The sequence below is a fragment of the Mus caroli genome, unplaced genomic scaffold, assembly GCF_978045245.1.
Source record: "Mus caroli unplaced genomic scaffold, Mus_caroli_1 scaffold_7, whole genome shotgun sequence".
In the NCBI taxonomy this organism is placed as follows: domain Eukaryota; kingdom Metazoa; phylum Chordata; class Mammalia; order Rodentia; family Muridae; genus Mus; species Mus caroli.
In genome coordinates this window covers 2,085,950-2,101,249 of record NW_028227262.1, presented here as the reverse complement: position 1 = coordinate 2,101,249, position 15,300 = coordinate 2,085,950, and the positions used below count along the sequence as shown (strand labels likewise).

General features: G+C 42.8%; 1 protein-coding gene across 3 annotated transcripts in view; it reads left to right on the top strand.

Moving 5' to 3' along the window:
* Positions 1-15,300, top strand: part of Ccdc91 (coiled-coil domain containing 91) — a 169,281-nt gene that overhangs the window by 33,125 nt on the left and 120,856 nt on the right. For all 3 annotated transcript variants that reach the window (XM_085839761.1, XM_021165354.3, XM_029478591.2), the window contains exons 2-3: positions 3,115-3,158; positions 5,736-5,814. In XM_085839761.1, the coding sequence (XP_085695887.1) occupies positions 3,129-3,158; positions 5,736-5,814 (109 nt within the window). In that variant the 5' untranslated portion in view covers positions 3,115-3,128. The remainder of the gene's footprint in view (positions 1-3,114; positions 3,159-5,735; positions 5,815-15,300) is intronic.

The following is a 15,300-nucleotide window of genomic DNA, read 5'->3' as shown; positions in this document are numbered from 1 at the left end:
TCTGTCCAGTTCCTACAGTCTGTCTCAAAGGTACCCTGTACTTGAAGTACGCCCTGTATTTCCACTAGATAGGTCCCCTTTGAAGTCATTCCCCAACACTGGATAGTTTTCTCTGCAGGAGTTTTCACATTGTTTGTATTTGTGTGCTTTTCTCCACACCACAGCAGACCTGCTTCTTGGGGACGGTGACTGGCAGCTGTGAAGTCACTTCGGAGGGTGTGTCACGGTCCCTGAGTCCATATCTTACTTTCTCGTCTAGCTTTCTCCAGTCTGCTCTGTTGTCAGTACTGAGGATGGCAGAGTGGGAGTTAAAATAATAAAGCAACCAGCAGGCTAGTTTACATAAGGAGGTCTAGGACTGTAGAACCTAGATACTATGAAAACCTTTAGTCTGGGTCTCTAAGCCAGCAGAATGTGGCTCTGAGTGCATAGTCCCACCCTTCCCGAGTCTCCTCACTTTGTGACTTAGGTGCTAACTCGGTGTTGGCACATCCTGGTAACTGATGCAGTGCTCATGACTCTAACACAAAATTACAGAAATGCTCCACAAAGCCTTATCAGAAGAATCACCATAGGTACACCCAAGATTCAAGTGTATTCAAGTGAGAGTCCATCAATAAGCCACCTTTGTATTAGTTCCTTTTCAAAAATTAATTTTTAGCTTTTGAATATTATAAATTAATTTTCTTTTTGTACGTTTGTGTGTTGTGGGCTGCATATTTACGTGTTCATGTGTGGGGAGGGGGTATGGAAGCCCAAAGTAAATGTTGGGCATCATTTTTGATCACTCTGTATTTTTAGAGGTATATTCTCTTGATGAAGCCAGAGAGGGGCGATTCAGACTAGTCTAGCCAGCCACCTTGCCCCAGGATACCTTCTGCTCCTAAGTTTTGGGGTCATAGAAGACTTTTTATATGTTTGGTTTCACTGTGAATTCTGGGGATCTAAACAATGGTTCATATATTTGAGTGCCAAATGCTTTATCTACTTAGCCTTTTCTCTGGCCCCTGTAACATTAGGTTATAAAAACCAGTGCTGTTGAGGTCAGGTTTGGTGCCTTAAGCCTTTAATTTCAGCACTCAGGAGGCAGAGGCAGAAAGATCTCTGAATTTGAAGGCAGCCTGTTCTACATAGCAAGTTCCAGACCAGCAAGGGCTATATATTGAGACCCTGTTTCAAAAAAAGAAAAGAAAAGAAAAGAAAACAAAACAAATCACCCCCCAAAACAACAACAAACAACCCCCCCCCACACACACAAAATGTACACATAATCAGCAGCAAAAACATCTGGTGTCTTTAGTCTTAAATATGCAGAAGGACACTGTCGTAGGATTTGGATCTACGTTGTTTGTAGAAAGGCCTTAAAGTAACATTTCTGTAGCACCATCTCTTAAGCTATCCAGGACACATTTACTTTTTGATAGTATGGACGAGGAACTCTGCCTTGTCTAACTTAGGTTTGCTGGAACCTAGAGCACCCGTGGTCACCGCTCTGCTGTTTTGCACAGCTCAATCAGAACTTAGGAATCTGTTTTCTTACCACAGGCGAACATGCTGTGTGCTTGTGTTGTCTGCTTGCTGGCACCCTTCCCATCCCATGTCAGGATGTGCCTTGTGAAAACACAGGAGCCTTAACTCCAAAAACTATGCCTTTGAAATGAACACCGCGCACAGAGTACAGCAGGGTTCACAGATGCTAAAAATAGTAATTGGCTCTGGAGATTGTGGTACCCACGTGGAAGACAGTGTGGTGTTTACAGCTTGACTGTTAAGTTTTTGGATACATAGCGTCCTTTGCCATAGTTTCTTCCCGACAGATGTGATCATAGCAGAATTTTCTTCAGTCGAGACACAGTGAATGTCACTTCATTTCAGAATAACCATTGTCAACAGTTTCTGGAAGTCCAGTTTATATTTTCTATAAAATATAAGCAACTGCATAGTGATGGCTAGCTTAGCTTTAATTTCTAGATTTGTAAACAGAGGTACATCTTTTGAAGAGTGTCAACTAGACTGAGTAAGCGGTGACAGAGTTGCTGTCTCTTCTGTGTTAGCAGTTCTAGTGACTCAGTGCTATTTATAAACTGATCTTATTTCCATCCACACACATTCTTTGTCCCTTCTACTTTTTGTGCAAATAAATTGGCTTGGCCTAGTGAAAACAATCTGCGACGCGTGCATTTCTTTGCTGTTACTTTTGTGAAGTGGGTGGCGTTTCCTTGATGGAGATGTTGCTATGTGTTCCTCAAGATGTGGAGCATGAAGGCGCCAGGGCTGCTCCACTGCATACGGGGCTTCTGCTTTCCTGTACTCAGCTGCAGGGAGAGAACGTTAACACACTGTCACCCCTTCACCTTCCCAGGCTGTTCCTTCCTTGCTGTTTTAGTTTTGGGTGCTGAGCCCGTGACACAGTGCATACCCTGCTGAAGCTTGTCTCTCTCCTACCTTGAGAGCGAGGGCATGAGTGATCCTGGATGTTCTCATGTTTTTGCCTTGTCTCTCATGAACACACAACTTGATTTACCTTGATCAGCCCAGTAACTTGCTCCACATTTTTCCAAAAGTGCAAAGCAGTTTTAGCTAAAAATACACATATCAAATGCTCCAGAAGTCGTGGCCACAGCTCAAAAATGCTGATCAATTTTGAAAATCTAACTCAGCCCGGCCATGAAACCGAGGGAAGAACCTTTGTGGTGGGGACAGATTTCCAAAAATTTACCACAGTCCTGTTCTTAGCTGGAGTTTGTGCTGATGTTGCCAGACAGCTGAGGGGTAGATGCGGAAAGCAGGAAGCATTACTGATGGGGCCCTAGCGCCACTTTGGGAAAAGCAAATTAAAATGTAAAAGAATATTTTTCCACTCCTGGAGTCGCAACAGAAAATGGCAAAATACATGGTTACTGAAAAGGTTCCAGAAATTGCTAATTTTGTCAGAAAGTAAAAGCCAATTACCAACCGTTTTTTTAAGTGATAAAAATGGACACATACAGTTTAAGAAAGCCTAATAATTTCATAATCTGGATGGAGTAGTTTTGATTTACAAAGCACTATCCTCCTTTAAGTCACAGGTGTGTTCTGATGCAGGTGGCTCATCTCAACTGTTCTGTGTTTCAGGTGCGGCTTAAAGAATGGATGATGACGACTTTGGTGGCTTTGAGGTAGGTGCTGTCTGTTGTTAACTCAGGGTAACAGCTAACTGTTAGGAAAGTGTGTTTACTTTTGTTGTTTCTCGGTCTGTTCTTTCTGTGTGTATCTTGTCTGCTGGTGCATGTGTGTGTGTATCCAGAGGCCAGAGGACAACCTCTTATGTCTCATATTTGAACCTGTTCACCTTTTTTTTTTTTTTTTTTTGATAAGGGTTTTCACTGGCCTGGAACTTGTCAAGTAGGTTATGTTGGCTGGCCAGCCAGCCTCAGACTGGCTTTCTTAGCACGGGAATTACAAATGCATGCTGCCATTGCCCAGATTTTTAAAAGTGGGTCCTGGTGAATACATTCTGGTCCAATGTTGGCAAGGCAAACAGTTTACCAACTGAACTATTGGTCTTACCCATAGGACCTATTCTGAATCACTTTGATGTAACTCTGAAACATAGATTATAATAAAGGAAAATTAAGAAACATCATCTACCTAAACATTGAGGTGTATTGCTTTTGAAGCTCTGATCTTGCCACCATAGGAATGGTTTAACTTGGGTAATTGATTGTGGCTGGTGAAGCATCAGGGAGCGTTTCTGAGATTGTCAGCCATGGATGGGACTGAGGGCACATCTTTAGAAAATGCTGGTGCACTGAGAAATGGGAGTTAGATGCCGTCATGGCTGTTCCCACCTGTGCTGTCACAGTGTTCTCTCAGGTTTCGGTGGCATTCTGGAAGTGCCATTGTTAGCTGCAAATGCAGTATTTTCCTTAGTCCTTTCCAGCGTGTGCTCACTTTATTGAAATATTTTATAACGCAGTTATTTTTATGGAGCCAGTATAGTCTTGCAGGAAAATCTCTGGATTAAGAGTTGGGATTCCAGGGCTTGAGCCACCCGCAGTGCGCAGGAGGACTTTCTTTTTCCTTTTCTTCCTCTTTCTCCTATTTTTTTTTTTTCTTTTAAACGTTCATATAGTTTGGATTTGGTAAAAAAGTTATGGAGTGTAATTAATGTCAGTAGGAGAAGCAGGGTATTATTCAAGGAGGAATAATATGGTTCTTTTCAGCAGCGAGTCATGTTCTATCTGTCTTTCATAGCTGTCAGTGTATAGGGAGCCAGTGTGGTCATACATGTTCTCCATGTGAAGGCAGCGACTATAGACACACATGTTCTCCATGTGCAGGCAGCTACTACAGACACACATGTTCTCCATGTGCAGACAATTGCTGTAGACACACATGTTCTCCATGTGTAGGCAGCTACTACAGACACACATGTTCTCCATGTGCAGGCAGCTACTACAGACACACATGTTTTCGATATGTAGGCAGCTACTACAGACACATGTTCTCCATGTGCACAGAACTGATACAGACATACATGTTCTCCATGTGCAGGCAGCTACTACAGACACACATGTTCTCTATGTGCAGGGAAATTACTATAGATACACATGCATGTTCTCCATGTGCAGCGACCTGCTATAGACACACATGTTCTCCATGTCCAGGCAGGCAGTATTGATATACATGTATTCCACATTTTACCCAAAAATGTTTTTTAAGCTCATTTGAGTGTTTCATACTTTTATTTAATATTTCGTGTTTTGAATCTTTTTCATGTTCCTGAAATGAAACATTTAAAAATTTGTGAAAACTCCATTGACATTGATGAGAAGATGGGTTTCATACTGTTACGTAGCTTGCAGTAGTGTTTGGAAGCTGTTATTTAAGGGCCTCATTCAAGCATATTCTCCTATCTCTAAACCATCATAGATCCATAGTAAAGCCACAGTTGTTATGCTTTCGTAAGTGACTAGTGAGTCCAGCATCTCTTCACAATGTGGTTGGTCCTTTCCACACCAGATCCTGCACTGATCAGCATGATGGCTTCATGGCGCTCACCTGCTTCCATTTCAGTCAGTTCTGCTAAGGAGGAGTGGAAGGTGTTTGTCCTGTGTTTAAGTATAGTGGGCTCATCTTCACAGCTAGTGGGCAGCAACAGCCTCATCCTCTGCTGCCTGTGCCTTTTGACTCCTTGTTTGATGACTCCATGCACAATAGGAATTAACCTGTGTGAAGCTGTAGCTCTGATTTTGTAGTAATCTTGACAGTTACTTGAGAGACAGAGAACTTTTGCAGCTCTTTAATATTTGATGCTCATGAATCCAGAGTAGATTGTTGGAGAAGTCAGGCTCAGTGCTCACTCAGAGTAGTCTCTAAGATTTATGCTAACCCAAGTGATCTTGTAAAATAAAAAATTGTCTATATTTCAAGAAAAATTTACATAGATGAATGAATGTTGTGTTGAGTTAAATTAGAGCAGTTGAAATGAAGCGCACAAGTGAAAGCGTGATGACAGATATATGAAACACACATTTGATTGACAGGAGGTTATTGGCATAAGGAAGGGAATTGCTTACCTGAGAACTGGGCCTAGGCACTCCCTATGGAGAACAGTGCAGAGGTTGGCAGTGGGCTGACCAGAGAGAATGTGAGTGAGAGGCGTGTCACAGAGGCGTGTCTGCCTGTGTGTGACAACTGGTGTAAAGTCCAGCTCTATAGGTCTTTTGAGGTTGTCTTGCCTTGTCTTCCAGGCCGCAGAGACCTTTGATGGTGAGCAAGGCGGAACCCAAGCTGTGTCTCCTGCTGTCCCCTGGGCCACCTTTCCTGCAGGTACTACTACCTCCTAGTCACAGGATTCTCTTTTCTCTATGCAATATGTTTTTGCTGTTTTTAAAATCTACTTCTCTCTCTCTCTCTTTTTAAATTTACATTTTTTTCTGACCTGAAAACTGTAGTGTCCTCGATTCACTCTGAATCCAAATTTTCTTTTTTTTCAAAGCATGAATTGCATTGCACACACTGTGCTAGAGTGAGACTGCTTGTAAGAGGAGATTGTTAAGAGTAAATGAACCTAAGTACACATCCATTGTTCACATTTCTTGGCTTAGGAAGCTATCAAGAAGCTTCTTGGGTTATTTGCATATGATATACCCCATTCTGCTAAAGTCACTTATTATTTAAATGTACAAGTATTACAAATTAAAAATAACAGTTGGCCAATAAATATTTTCAAAAAGTGTTCAATATCCTACCTATCTTGGAATGCATAGAACATCACTCTGAGACTTCCTCTTCTCCCTGTTAGAATGCCTGCATCTAGGGAAACCATGACAGTGAATGCTGAGGAAAGAGGAGCTCTCACCCAGTGCTGGTGGGAACATACCCTGTTCTACCAACTCCTGGCCATGCACCTAACAGGCTGGGGATCTCACTACAGAGATAACTGCACAGCTGTGTTCAATGCTACTCCTCCCAGAAGCAAGGAGTAGATGCTGTCAGCAGAGATGTGAAAACATACTTATGCACATTATAAAAAATGGAGTTACAAAGTTTGTAGGAGATGGATGGAACTGGAAAGTATGAAGTGAGGTGAGCTGGGCTCAGACAGTCATGCATGTATTCTGTCATATGTGTATCTCAGCTTTTGACTTTCACATATGCGCATGTACCTGGGACTGAGGAGTGTCCATGGAGGGAACTGGATTGAAGTCTGGTCAAGAGGGTCTTGGAGCACATGTGATTTGATAGTGGGGAGGGAAGGTCCTGGGAGTGGATGAGCTTGCACTTGGGTAGAGCAGGCAGTACAGGGTTAGAGGGTTGGAGGAAAGGGTCAAATAAAAGCTAGTAAGTGTGAAAATACCATAAGGAAAGTTGCCACTTTGCATGTTAAGAAAAAAAAAAAGGAAAGAAAAGGACAAAAATATATGTATAGGAAAGAAAGAATTCTCAGGCTAGTTTTGTCTTCTGGCACCCCACGTCTGTATTCTCCTATCCCCTCAATATTCTGAATTCTGGTTTGAAGTATTTCTTGCATTAGTATTTTTTTTCCCATAGAGATTACCAGGTCCTTCCTCCCATGTCTCAGTATGCCCATTATCAGACTTTAAGTGTTTGACACTTCAGTTGGGTGGGGGTAGGCATCGTGTTTGCTGTGTGATAGGTGTGTCTTTCTCATTTTAAGATTTCCCTTTTATGTGTATGTTGTCTCTGCGTGTATGTTTGTGCATGTGTGTGTTGATGCCCTTGGGGACAAGAAGAGTATGCCAGGTTCCTTGATGCTGTGGCTACAGACAGTCCTGTAGAAGAACAGCAACTGCTCTTAATCCCAGAACTTCTCCAGCCTCCCTGTGGTTTTGTACTAAGTGCAGTGTGTAGGATATAGATGCCCTCGGTACAGACTCACATTTGTGTGACTAGTACCCAATCATAGTGTGGTTTGGATGGCCATGAGAATCACTAGGAAGAGTCAGTGCGATCTTGCATTTATCCAGTGGCTCAGGGTGCCTCTGCTGTCAGCTCTTTATCAGAAGGTGGGCTGTTAGCTACCCTCTTTCTGTTAAACAGATGAGGAAATTATGACTTAGGAAGATTGTTTAGTTTGTTAGAGGGGGTGTGTATGGGGATGAGACCTGTTCTTTCTAGTCTTCCTGACCATTTTGTTCCTTTTCAGTAGCTCAAGCATCTGAAAAATCTGTCAGCAGGAAAACTTGATGGGGATGTGGTCATGACATAAGAGGTGGAGTTGAGTTTTGAGGATCAAGCCTTGGTTCTGATAGAATTCAGCTATAAACAGAAATAGCAGGGTGGGTTGGATTTCCTACAGGGTGATCATGTGGAATCTCTACAGCCTATGTATCTGAGGAGCCAGAAACCCATGGGAAAGCCCAGAGCTGGAGTTCCTGGCTGGGAAGGTTTCCTGCTGATGGCAGTGGTTGTGTTTGTATGAGATACCAGGCAGGGATACTGGAGTGAATATGAGGAAAGAGGAGCCCTTATCCACTGTTGCTGGGAACACAGTCTCCTGATGTCAGTTCTTTCACAAGAAAGTAAAACTGGAACCACCATATTTCCCAACTCTACCACTCCTGGACAGGTGCCTAAAGGCATTTACAGAGAGACACTTGCTTGTCCTTGTTCAATGCTACCCACCTCAAAAGGACAAGATAAAGATGTCGTGTAAACATGTGAAGACCATGTGTTAAAGACTTGGTTAGTTTGGATGCTCACAATCAGGGAATGGAAGCAGTAGGAGAGGCAGAATTCTGTGAGATGAGGGAGAGGGGCTCCTTCAGTGCCTGGGTGTGAGAGGTAGTTCCAAGAGGCTCCGGTCACTAGTGCAGGCTGTGTGTAGGCCAGTGAGCTAACAACCTCTCTCATCCCACTTCACTCTTTCCTTCATGTCCCCCAAAATCCCAGCTCTGATGATGGTGTTCTTCTAGGTTTCCTTATGGGTTTGCAGGAATGGATACTAGCAGACCTGGCTAAGGGATGTCCTTAAAGCCAGGGCCGTCTGTCTTTCTCTCCTCTTCTTTTTACAGCTGTCTTTCTCTGGCTGCTGGATTCAGGTAGGTAGATCCAGGATTTTATCTGGTCTGTGTGGAGATCATTTCCAGGATGGTGATGTGAACTGGTTACTATGCATGATGGTCCCTTCTACACTATACCTGTTTGTCATCTATACAGAACATATGTTTTCAAGGACATATCTTAGAAGATAACTCAAACATTCTGTTTAAGTTTTAATTATTTTGGGGGAATATGGAAAGGCTAATTTTTAGGGTCAAGATATGAATTTTGTTAGTCAGTGAGCATAAGAGGTGTAGTAGTATACTGAGAGTACCGCTTCAAACCAAGCTAGATGACTGCTTCTCAGCAGTCATCCATGTGGGGATAATTAATGTCTCTCTCCACATGTATGGTTATAGCCTTGTGGTTCTTTGGGCAGGGGGCAAGCCTTCCCAGTACTTCAGGAGATGTGTCTTCTATGTAAGTACTCACTCAAGGCCCCACTGTGGGTGGGATGCAGGAGTGACAAGGTGTGCACTGTCTTCTGTTCATCCTCCTCACTCTTGTGTAGCATCTGACCTTCTTGGTTACCTTTCCTGTGATCAGATAGCTGATAAGAATTATGCCCTGATGTCAGATTCCTGTCATGCTGAGTCATGGCCAATGTCACATTCCTGCCAGAAGCTCATTTCCTTGTCCTTGGCCAATGTTAGATTTTGCCAAGCAGTACCCCAAAAGGCTCTCCACATCTCCCCCCTTTTAAATCAATAAACAAGGCTGAGCCTGTCTTAGGTTGTTCTGACAAGAATGCCATCCTTACCTGTCCTCAAGACATACACAGCTTTTTTGTGTAATATGAACAAACACAGCCTTTTTTTGTTTATTATAAACAAACATGGTCTTTCAGTGCATGCCTCTGTCTTAGGTTGGTAAGGCTCTGTGCAGAATCTTACCCTTCCCTGGCTTGCCAGCCTGTTAAATTAATAACTCTGTTTGGGGGTCCATTTTTAGTTTCAAGCTATGTACTTGGGCTGCCAACATGTTGATGTTGATGTTGTGTTAAAGGCAAGCTTTAACACAATGGGCAGGAATAAAAGTATTCCCAGGGCAAGAAGGGCTAGCATGATCAAGCCATATATGCCATTCTAGAAGCTTGACCAAGATGGAAATACTGTCTTCAGGCCATGGATAATTTGATCAGCAGTATCTTCAGCATCAAAGCTCAGTAGAGCAGCATTCTTTAAATTTATAGTTTCACTATGCAAAGTTAAACACCCAGAGAGGTGTTGGAATTATAGGCCAAACACCCTGCAAAGTGTCTCTGAACTTTTTCCCAATTATAGTGACTATCTTTGTAAATTTTAGAAGTAACACAAATCCACTAGTATTTGGCATTATACTTGAGATGTTTTCCTACTTTTAGACTCTGAACCTCCTCTCCAATAATTTGAATAGTATCATAAAGGGCATCAGTCTGTAACAGGGAAGTAGGTTAAGGCAGGAATTTTAATCTTAGAGTGGAACAAAAGAAGTAGGATTCAGGCAAGATTTTGGGCTTGGACAAGGAAATGGGCTCAGGTATTTTGGTCATTCTGACAAGCCCTTGGAAACAACAGTCACAGGAGTAATCACAGGGCTTTGCTTACTGCCTTGCTAGTTCCTTATTGTACTGCTTGCCTTAATACTTGCATGTAATTAAGATGGTATAAAAGTAGATTGGGAAAATTAAATTTGCCTTCAGTCTCAGTATTGACTGGGGTCATGCTTAAAAAGAAAAAATTCAACTTGAGAGAGGAAGGGCCCATCTTGGTCCATAACTTGAGGGGATGCAGCCCATTGTGGTGAAGAAGTGCTGACAAGAGTGTAAGGCGACTGTCATAGTGCATCCTTGCGTAAGAAGCAGAGAAAGGTGAATGCTGATGTTCGGCTCACGTCTCCTTTATATTCAGAATGGGCCATCCATGGGATGGTGCCATTCTATCCTGCCCTGTCCTCATTCAGGATGAGTCTTTGTTCCTTGGTTAAACCTTCTGGAAAACCTTCATCCAGAAATGCGTCTCCTCTGTGATTCTAAACTTGTCAGGTTGACAACGAAGATTAAATGTCACATTACCTAAAATACATAATTAATTCATAATCATAGCATGTTATGGGAATTGAAGAATACAAGTGAAGATGGTGAGCATGAAATAATGGCCCTCCTCTTACTGCTGCCTACGCCTGGAAACCATTACTTCATTCTAGTGAGAATGCAAGAGAAACAGCCTTGTTTTCAGCTTCACACTACAGACAGCCAAATTGATGTGAATAACCTATCCTACCACCTCACTACCTCTTCCCGATGCCCTGCCTCCCATCTGCTCATCTGAGTTGTAAGTTTTCTTTAAGAAAAAGGTGTTGAGAGGATCAACTGACCTGGACTCTTGGGAGCTTGCAGAGATCACAGAGCCTTTGATCTGACTTAGTTCCTCTTCATATATGTTATGGCTGAGTAGTTTGGTATTCTTGTAGAACTCCTAACAGTGGGAGCTGAGGCTGTCTCTGACTCTTGCCTACTCTTAGGATCCTTTTCCCGCTACTGGTTTGCTTTATCCAGCCTTGATGTGTTAGTATGTGCCTGGTCTTATTGTATGTAGCATGTTATGCTGTGTTTATTTGATGTCCCTGAGGAAAATTATAGGTGAGTGGATCTGGGGGAGAGGGGAGGTAAGGGGAGAGACTGGGGAGTGGGAGAATAAAATAAGGAGGAGGAAAGGGGTTGAATTATATGATGGGTACTACTTCTGAAACACTGTCATAATATTATTTTTGTACCACTTGTTTGGTGCTTAGTATATCCTAATTCATATTTTTAAAATGGTGGTAAGACTTACCATCTTTGTTATTTTAGTGTATCCATTAATACCATATCCTGTATAACTGAAACTTCATACTATTAGACACCAATGGCTTTCCCCTTCTGTGCCCTTCATTTCTGGTAATTGCTACGGTGCTTTGTTTCAGAATTTGAATGTTCCAGGTGTATTCACGGGTGACTGCACAGTCTTGTGTTTTCCTTCAGTTAGAATGATGCCCTCCAGTTTCACTGTCGTCATGTCTCTTTGAATCCTGACAGCCATCATTTTACTCATGTACATGGACACTTAGGGTCCTTCTACCTTTGGCTCATTTGAGTAGCGGCAGTGCAGGATGGTTGTTAACTCTGATTTTAGCTATAATTTCATCTGTAACTTGTCTTTCCCTGCCTGTTTTAGTCTCTGTATTGCAGAAAATAGGTTTATATCCTTTGGCATTACAACTGCTCATGTAGTGAGTGATACATGAAGCCAGTGCTGTATGGGAGATTTACTTGCTGGTTTCTCCTCTTGGTTATTTTCAATCCATGGGAATAATTAAATGGTCTTAGTGATAAGGTAGAGGAGCAGGAAACTAAACTTTGCTTCAAAAATACGTTAACTTTGGAATCTTTCAGTACTTGCTAAAGAGGCTGCACTTTGTGTGTCTGCATTAAATGTTGTGATGACTTTCAGTTCAGATAGTAATGACTGGGAAGAATAGTCACAGGGTCTGTGACCCCGCTCATTGAGTCAGTCACCTGTCTCCTGACACCTGAGTTCAATCTCTGGATTCCCTGGGAGAAGTATAGAACCTAACTGCAGGTTGCCCTGACTTTTAGGAGTGTTCCAGAAGCATGCCTCCTGTATACACATTGTGCTCAGTGGTAGCCACAGATGCTCAGAAGCATGGAGTAGCTATGTAGCTGATCTTTCCTCGAATCCTCCCTGTATGGCAGAAACAGTACACTTAGGTCACATTTTAATTACCACAGGTCAATTTTTTGTACTTTACTCATTTTTTATACCATTTTTTTCCAAGGGAAAATAAAATTTGGGTTTGTGTGGTAGATAATACAGCGGCATCCAGGAGTATAATCATAGGAGTATAATTTTTAGTAAAGTAACTACAAATTTTATCACTAAGAAATCATGTTTTGTTTTCAACATGTATTTGTTGCAAAATAGTTACCTATGTTAATGTCTATAAAAGGAGCACTCTTCCTTTATTCTCCTGAAATTGATGGTTGTCTGTGGATAGACACATGCATGTAATGTGCACATGTGAGTATGAAAGCTTGTGTACATGCAGAGACCCTGACATATGGAGTGTGCCTTGACCTGGTCCTGTGTGGTGACCTGCTCCTGCGTGCCCCCCCTGAGTCCCCAGTCTGTGACTCATCTGATGTTGTCAGTTCTTCCTACTCCTTTGTAGTCCATAGGCTTTTTTTTTTTTTTTTTTTTTTTTAATTGTGCCTCCTTTTGCAGAGTTTTGGAATCCATGGAGCTGAATAAGCTGAATAAGGTTGTTTGTGTGTTCACCATCAATTCAGTCCTTTGCCGCAGATTCAGAAGGCTCTTGAAGTGTCAGACACTAGTTCTGTGAGTTCCACCAACTGACTGGAAGCTGCTGCTTAGGATGGCATGCATTTCTCGCGTGGGCAGACCTTCACACATAGTGTCAGCATCGTGTCTGTGATAGTAGTCGCCTGCAGTCAGGCTGTGTTATGCAGCCGTTTTATACACTGTGGGTGGCACAGTTTTAAGAGGCAAAAGTCTGTTCACTTTCTGCTTTTGACCGTACAGATATAAGTTGTGTAGAAGGCGAGGTGGGAGGCACAAACCTTGAGGACTGTCCTTTCCAATAGGGCCTCTGAGCTCCTTGCAACTCTGTACAGACCACATTAGAACTCAGTGACCATCAAAGGAAAAACAAGTGGTCCAGATAGATGCTTTAATCCAAATTAGCTCCTTCAAAACAGCTTATAAAGAGGGCAGACTAAACTGTCTGTCACCGGCCAGCCCTGCAGAAGGAATAATGGGAATTGGACCAGCAGATGCTGAAGCAAGTGACTTAGATGTGGTTCCTTCGCATCTGGAGCTATTTGCATACAAAGCCAACAGGAAAGTTCAAACATTCCTCTTAAGACCTTGGCAGAGGGGGACCTGGAAGACAGATGCCTTTTTGATTTCATGGTTCAGTTTTTCCGTTCTCCATTCTCCTGGCCAGGAAAGCCTAGGATAGCTAATGGTCATTTATTAATCGCCATACCTCTCACTACTGGCCCCATTTTCCAGGGGGATCTGTGTGACGCACCTCAAGGGCTCAGGACCCGAGTCCAAACACTGTTTTATATGAGATTGTATGTTTACACGTGGTAGTGAAAAAAACCACAAGATTCATTGATCTGATCCGCATCTGTGGTAAGATTGGAAAGTGACTTCCTACACGCTCACATACCTGTGCTTTACAGGCAGTGTGACTGGCTGGCATGTGAAGGCATTTTAAAGAGACACTGAGCCTTTTAGTCTGACCATGAGAATGATGAAATATTAGACTCTGTTTCCCAGGATTTTCATGCTGAGAGGAGGGAAAAGGGGGTGGGGTTGTTTCCTGGAATGAGATTTCACAGTTCTAACAACTTGTCAGACCACCTGACAGATGAAACTGGAGTCTAGATAGTGGCAGGCAGTCCTGGATAGAGCCACACCTTGACCAGGACTGCAGAGATGTGCATTTTGCCCTGTTGTTAAACTTTGCCCCTCTTCCAAATGTGGTCCTATCAAATAAATCCCTCTTTTCTGCTTTATACTTTTAGTTTGGCTCTGTTAATTGACTTACTGATGATGACCATCTGGACCTGACTTGGAAGGACTGGTTTTGACCCCCAGATTGGATGGCAGTAGAGTGATAACATTTAAACTTTCTCTGGTCCCTGTCTACTATCCATTTAGACACCTTATTATGTCGGACACTGGGTTTTACTATTGTGTGTATGTGTGATGCTTACATGAATGTCAGTGTACCGCATGCGTTTGTGGTACCTGTGCAGGCAAGAAGGGACCTTTAGATCTCTTGGAACTGGAGTTATAAACAGTCATGTGGGTGCTGGGAATTGAGCCTCTGGAAGAGCAGCCAGGGCTCTCAAAACTCTGTGTCTCCTCCCTAGCCCTGGGGTGTCATATTGTAGCGCTGTGATTTTACTGTTTGAGTGAAGGTGTTCATGTAGCTTCCTTTTGCTACTTCATGCATTTTCTTCTCAGGCCAAGACTGTTCACCACCCTTTCTGCTTTTGATGGTCATGGCCAGTCTCCTTAAATCGCACTAAGGATTTAGTAGATTTAGTAGGATTCTGTAGAGCTGTGAGTTGCTGCTCAAGTCAAACTGGTGTTGTTGCTTTCTCTCGCTATGGAAACACCACAACTAAAAGGAACTTGGGGAGAAAGAGGTTGTTTGGCTTATGGTGATAGCCATCACTGAGAAGACAGGGCGTGAACTTGAGGCAGGGACTGAAACCGAGATGGCGGAGGAAAGGTGCTTACTGATTTGTTCCCAAGACTTCAGGTGCTCCTTAGCAGAGTAGGGCTGGCACCGCCCACAGTGGGCTGGGGCGTCCTGCATCCATTAGCAATTAAGAAAATGCCTTACAGCCCTGATTTATATATTGTAATTTTTACATTTGGTCTAAAGTTTCTGTTATGGATTCCAGAGACTAGGACTGGCCATTGCAGTAGACAGAAGAATGTCCCTTCTCTTTGTTCCCAGCATGCAAGCCTAACTATCTATAGGAGCAGTAAGTTTTCTGTAGTGGGAATTCTTAAGGCATAAGTTGGAAAGGAGAGGACGAGGTGAGGCTCGCTGGCTGGTGTATCTCTGGCAGAGGCTCCCGGCTTAGATTTCAGGGCCTGTGATAGTTCTTTATTGTCTTTTCGACACATATGGAAAGAAGTATAATCCAGAAATAACACCTGTGAG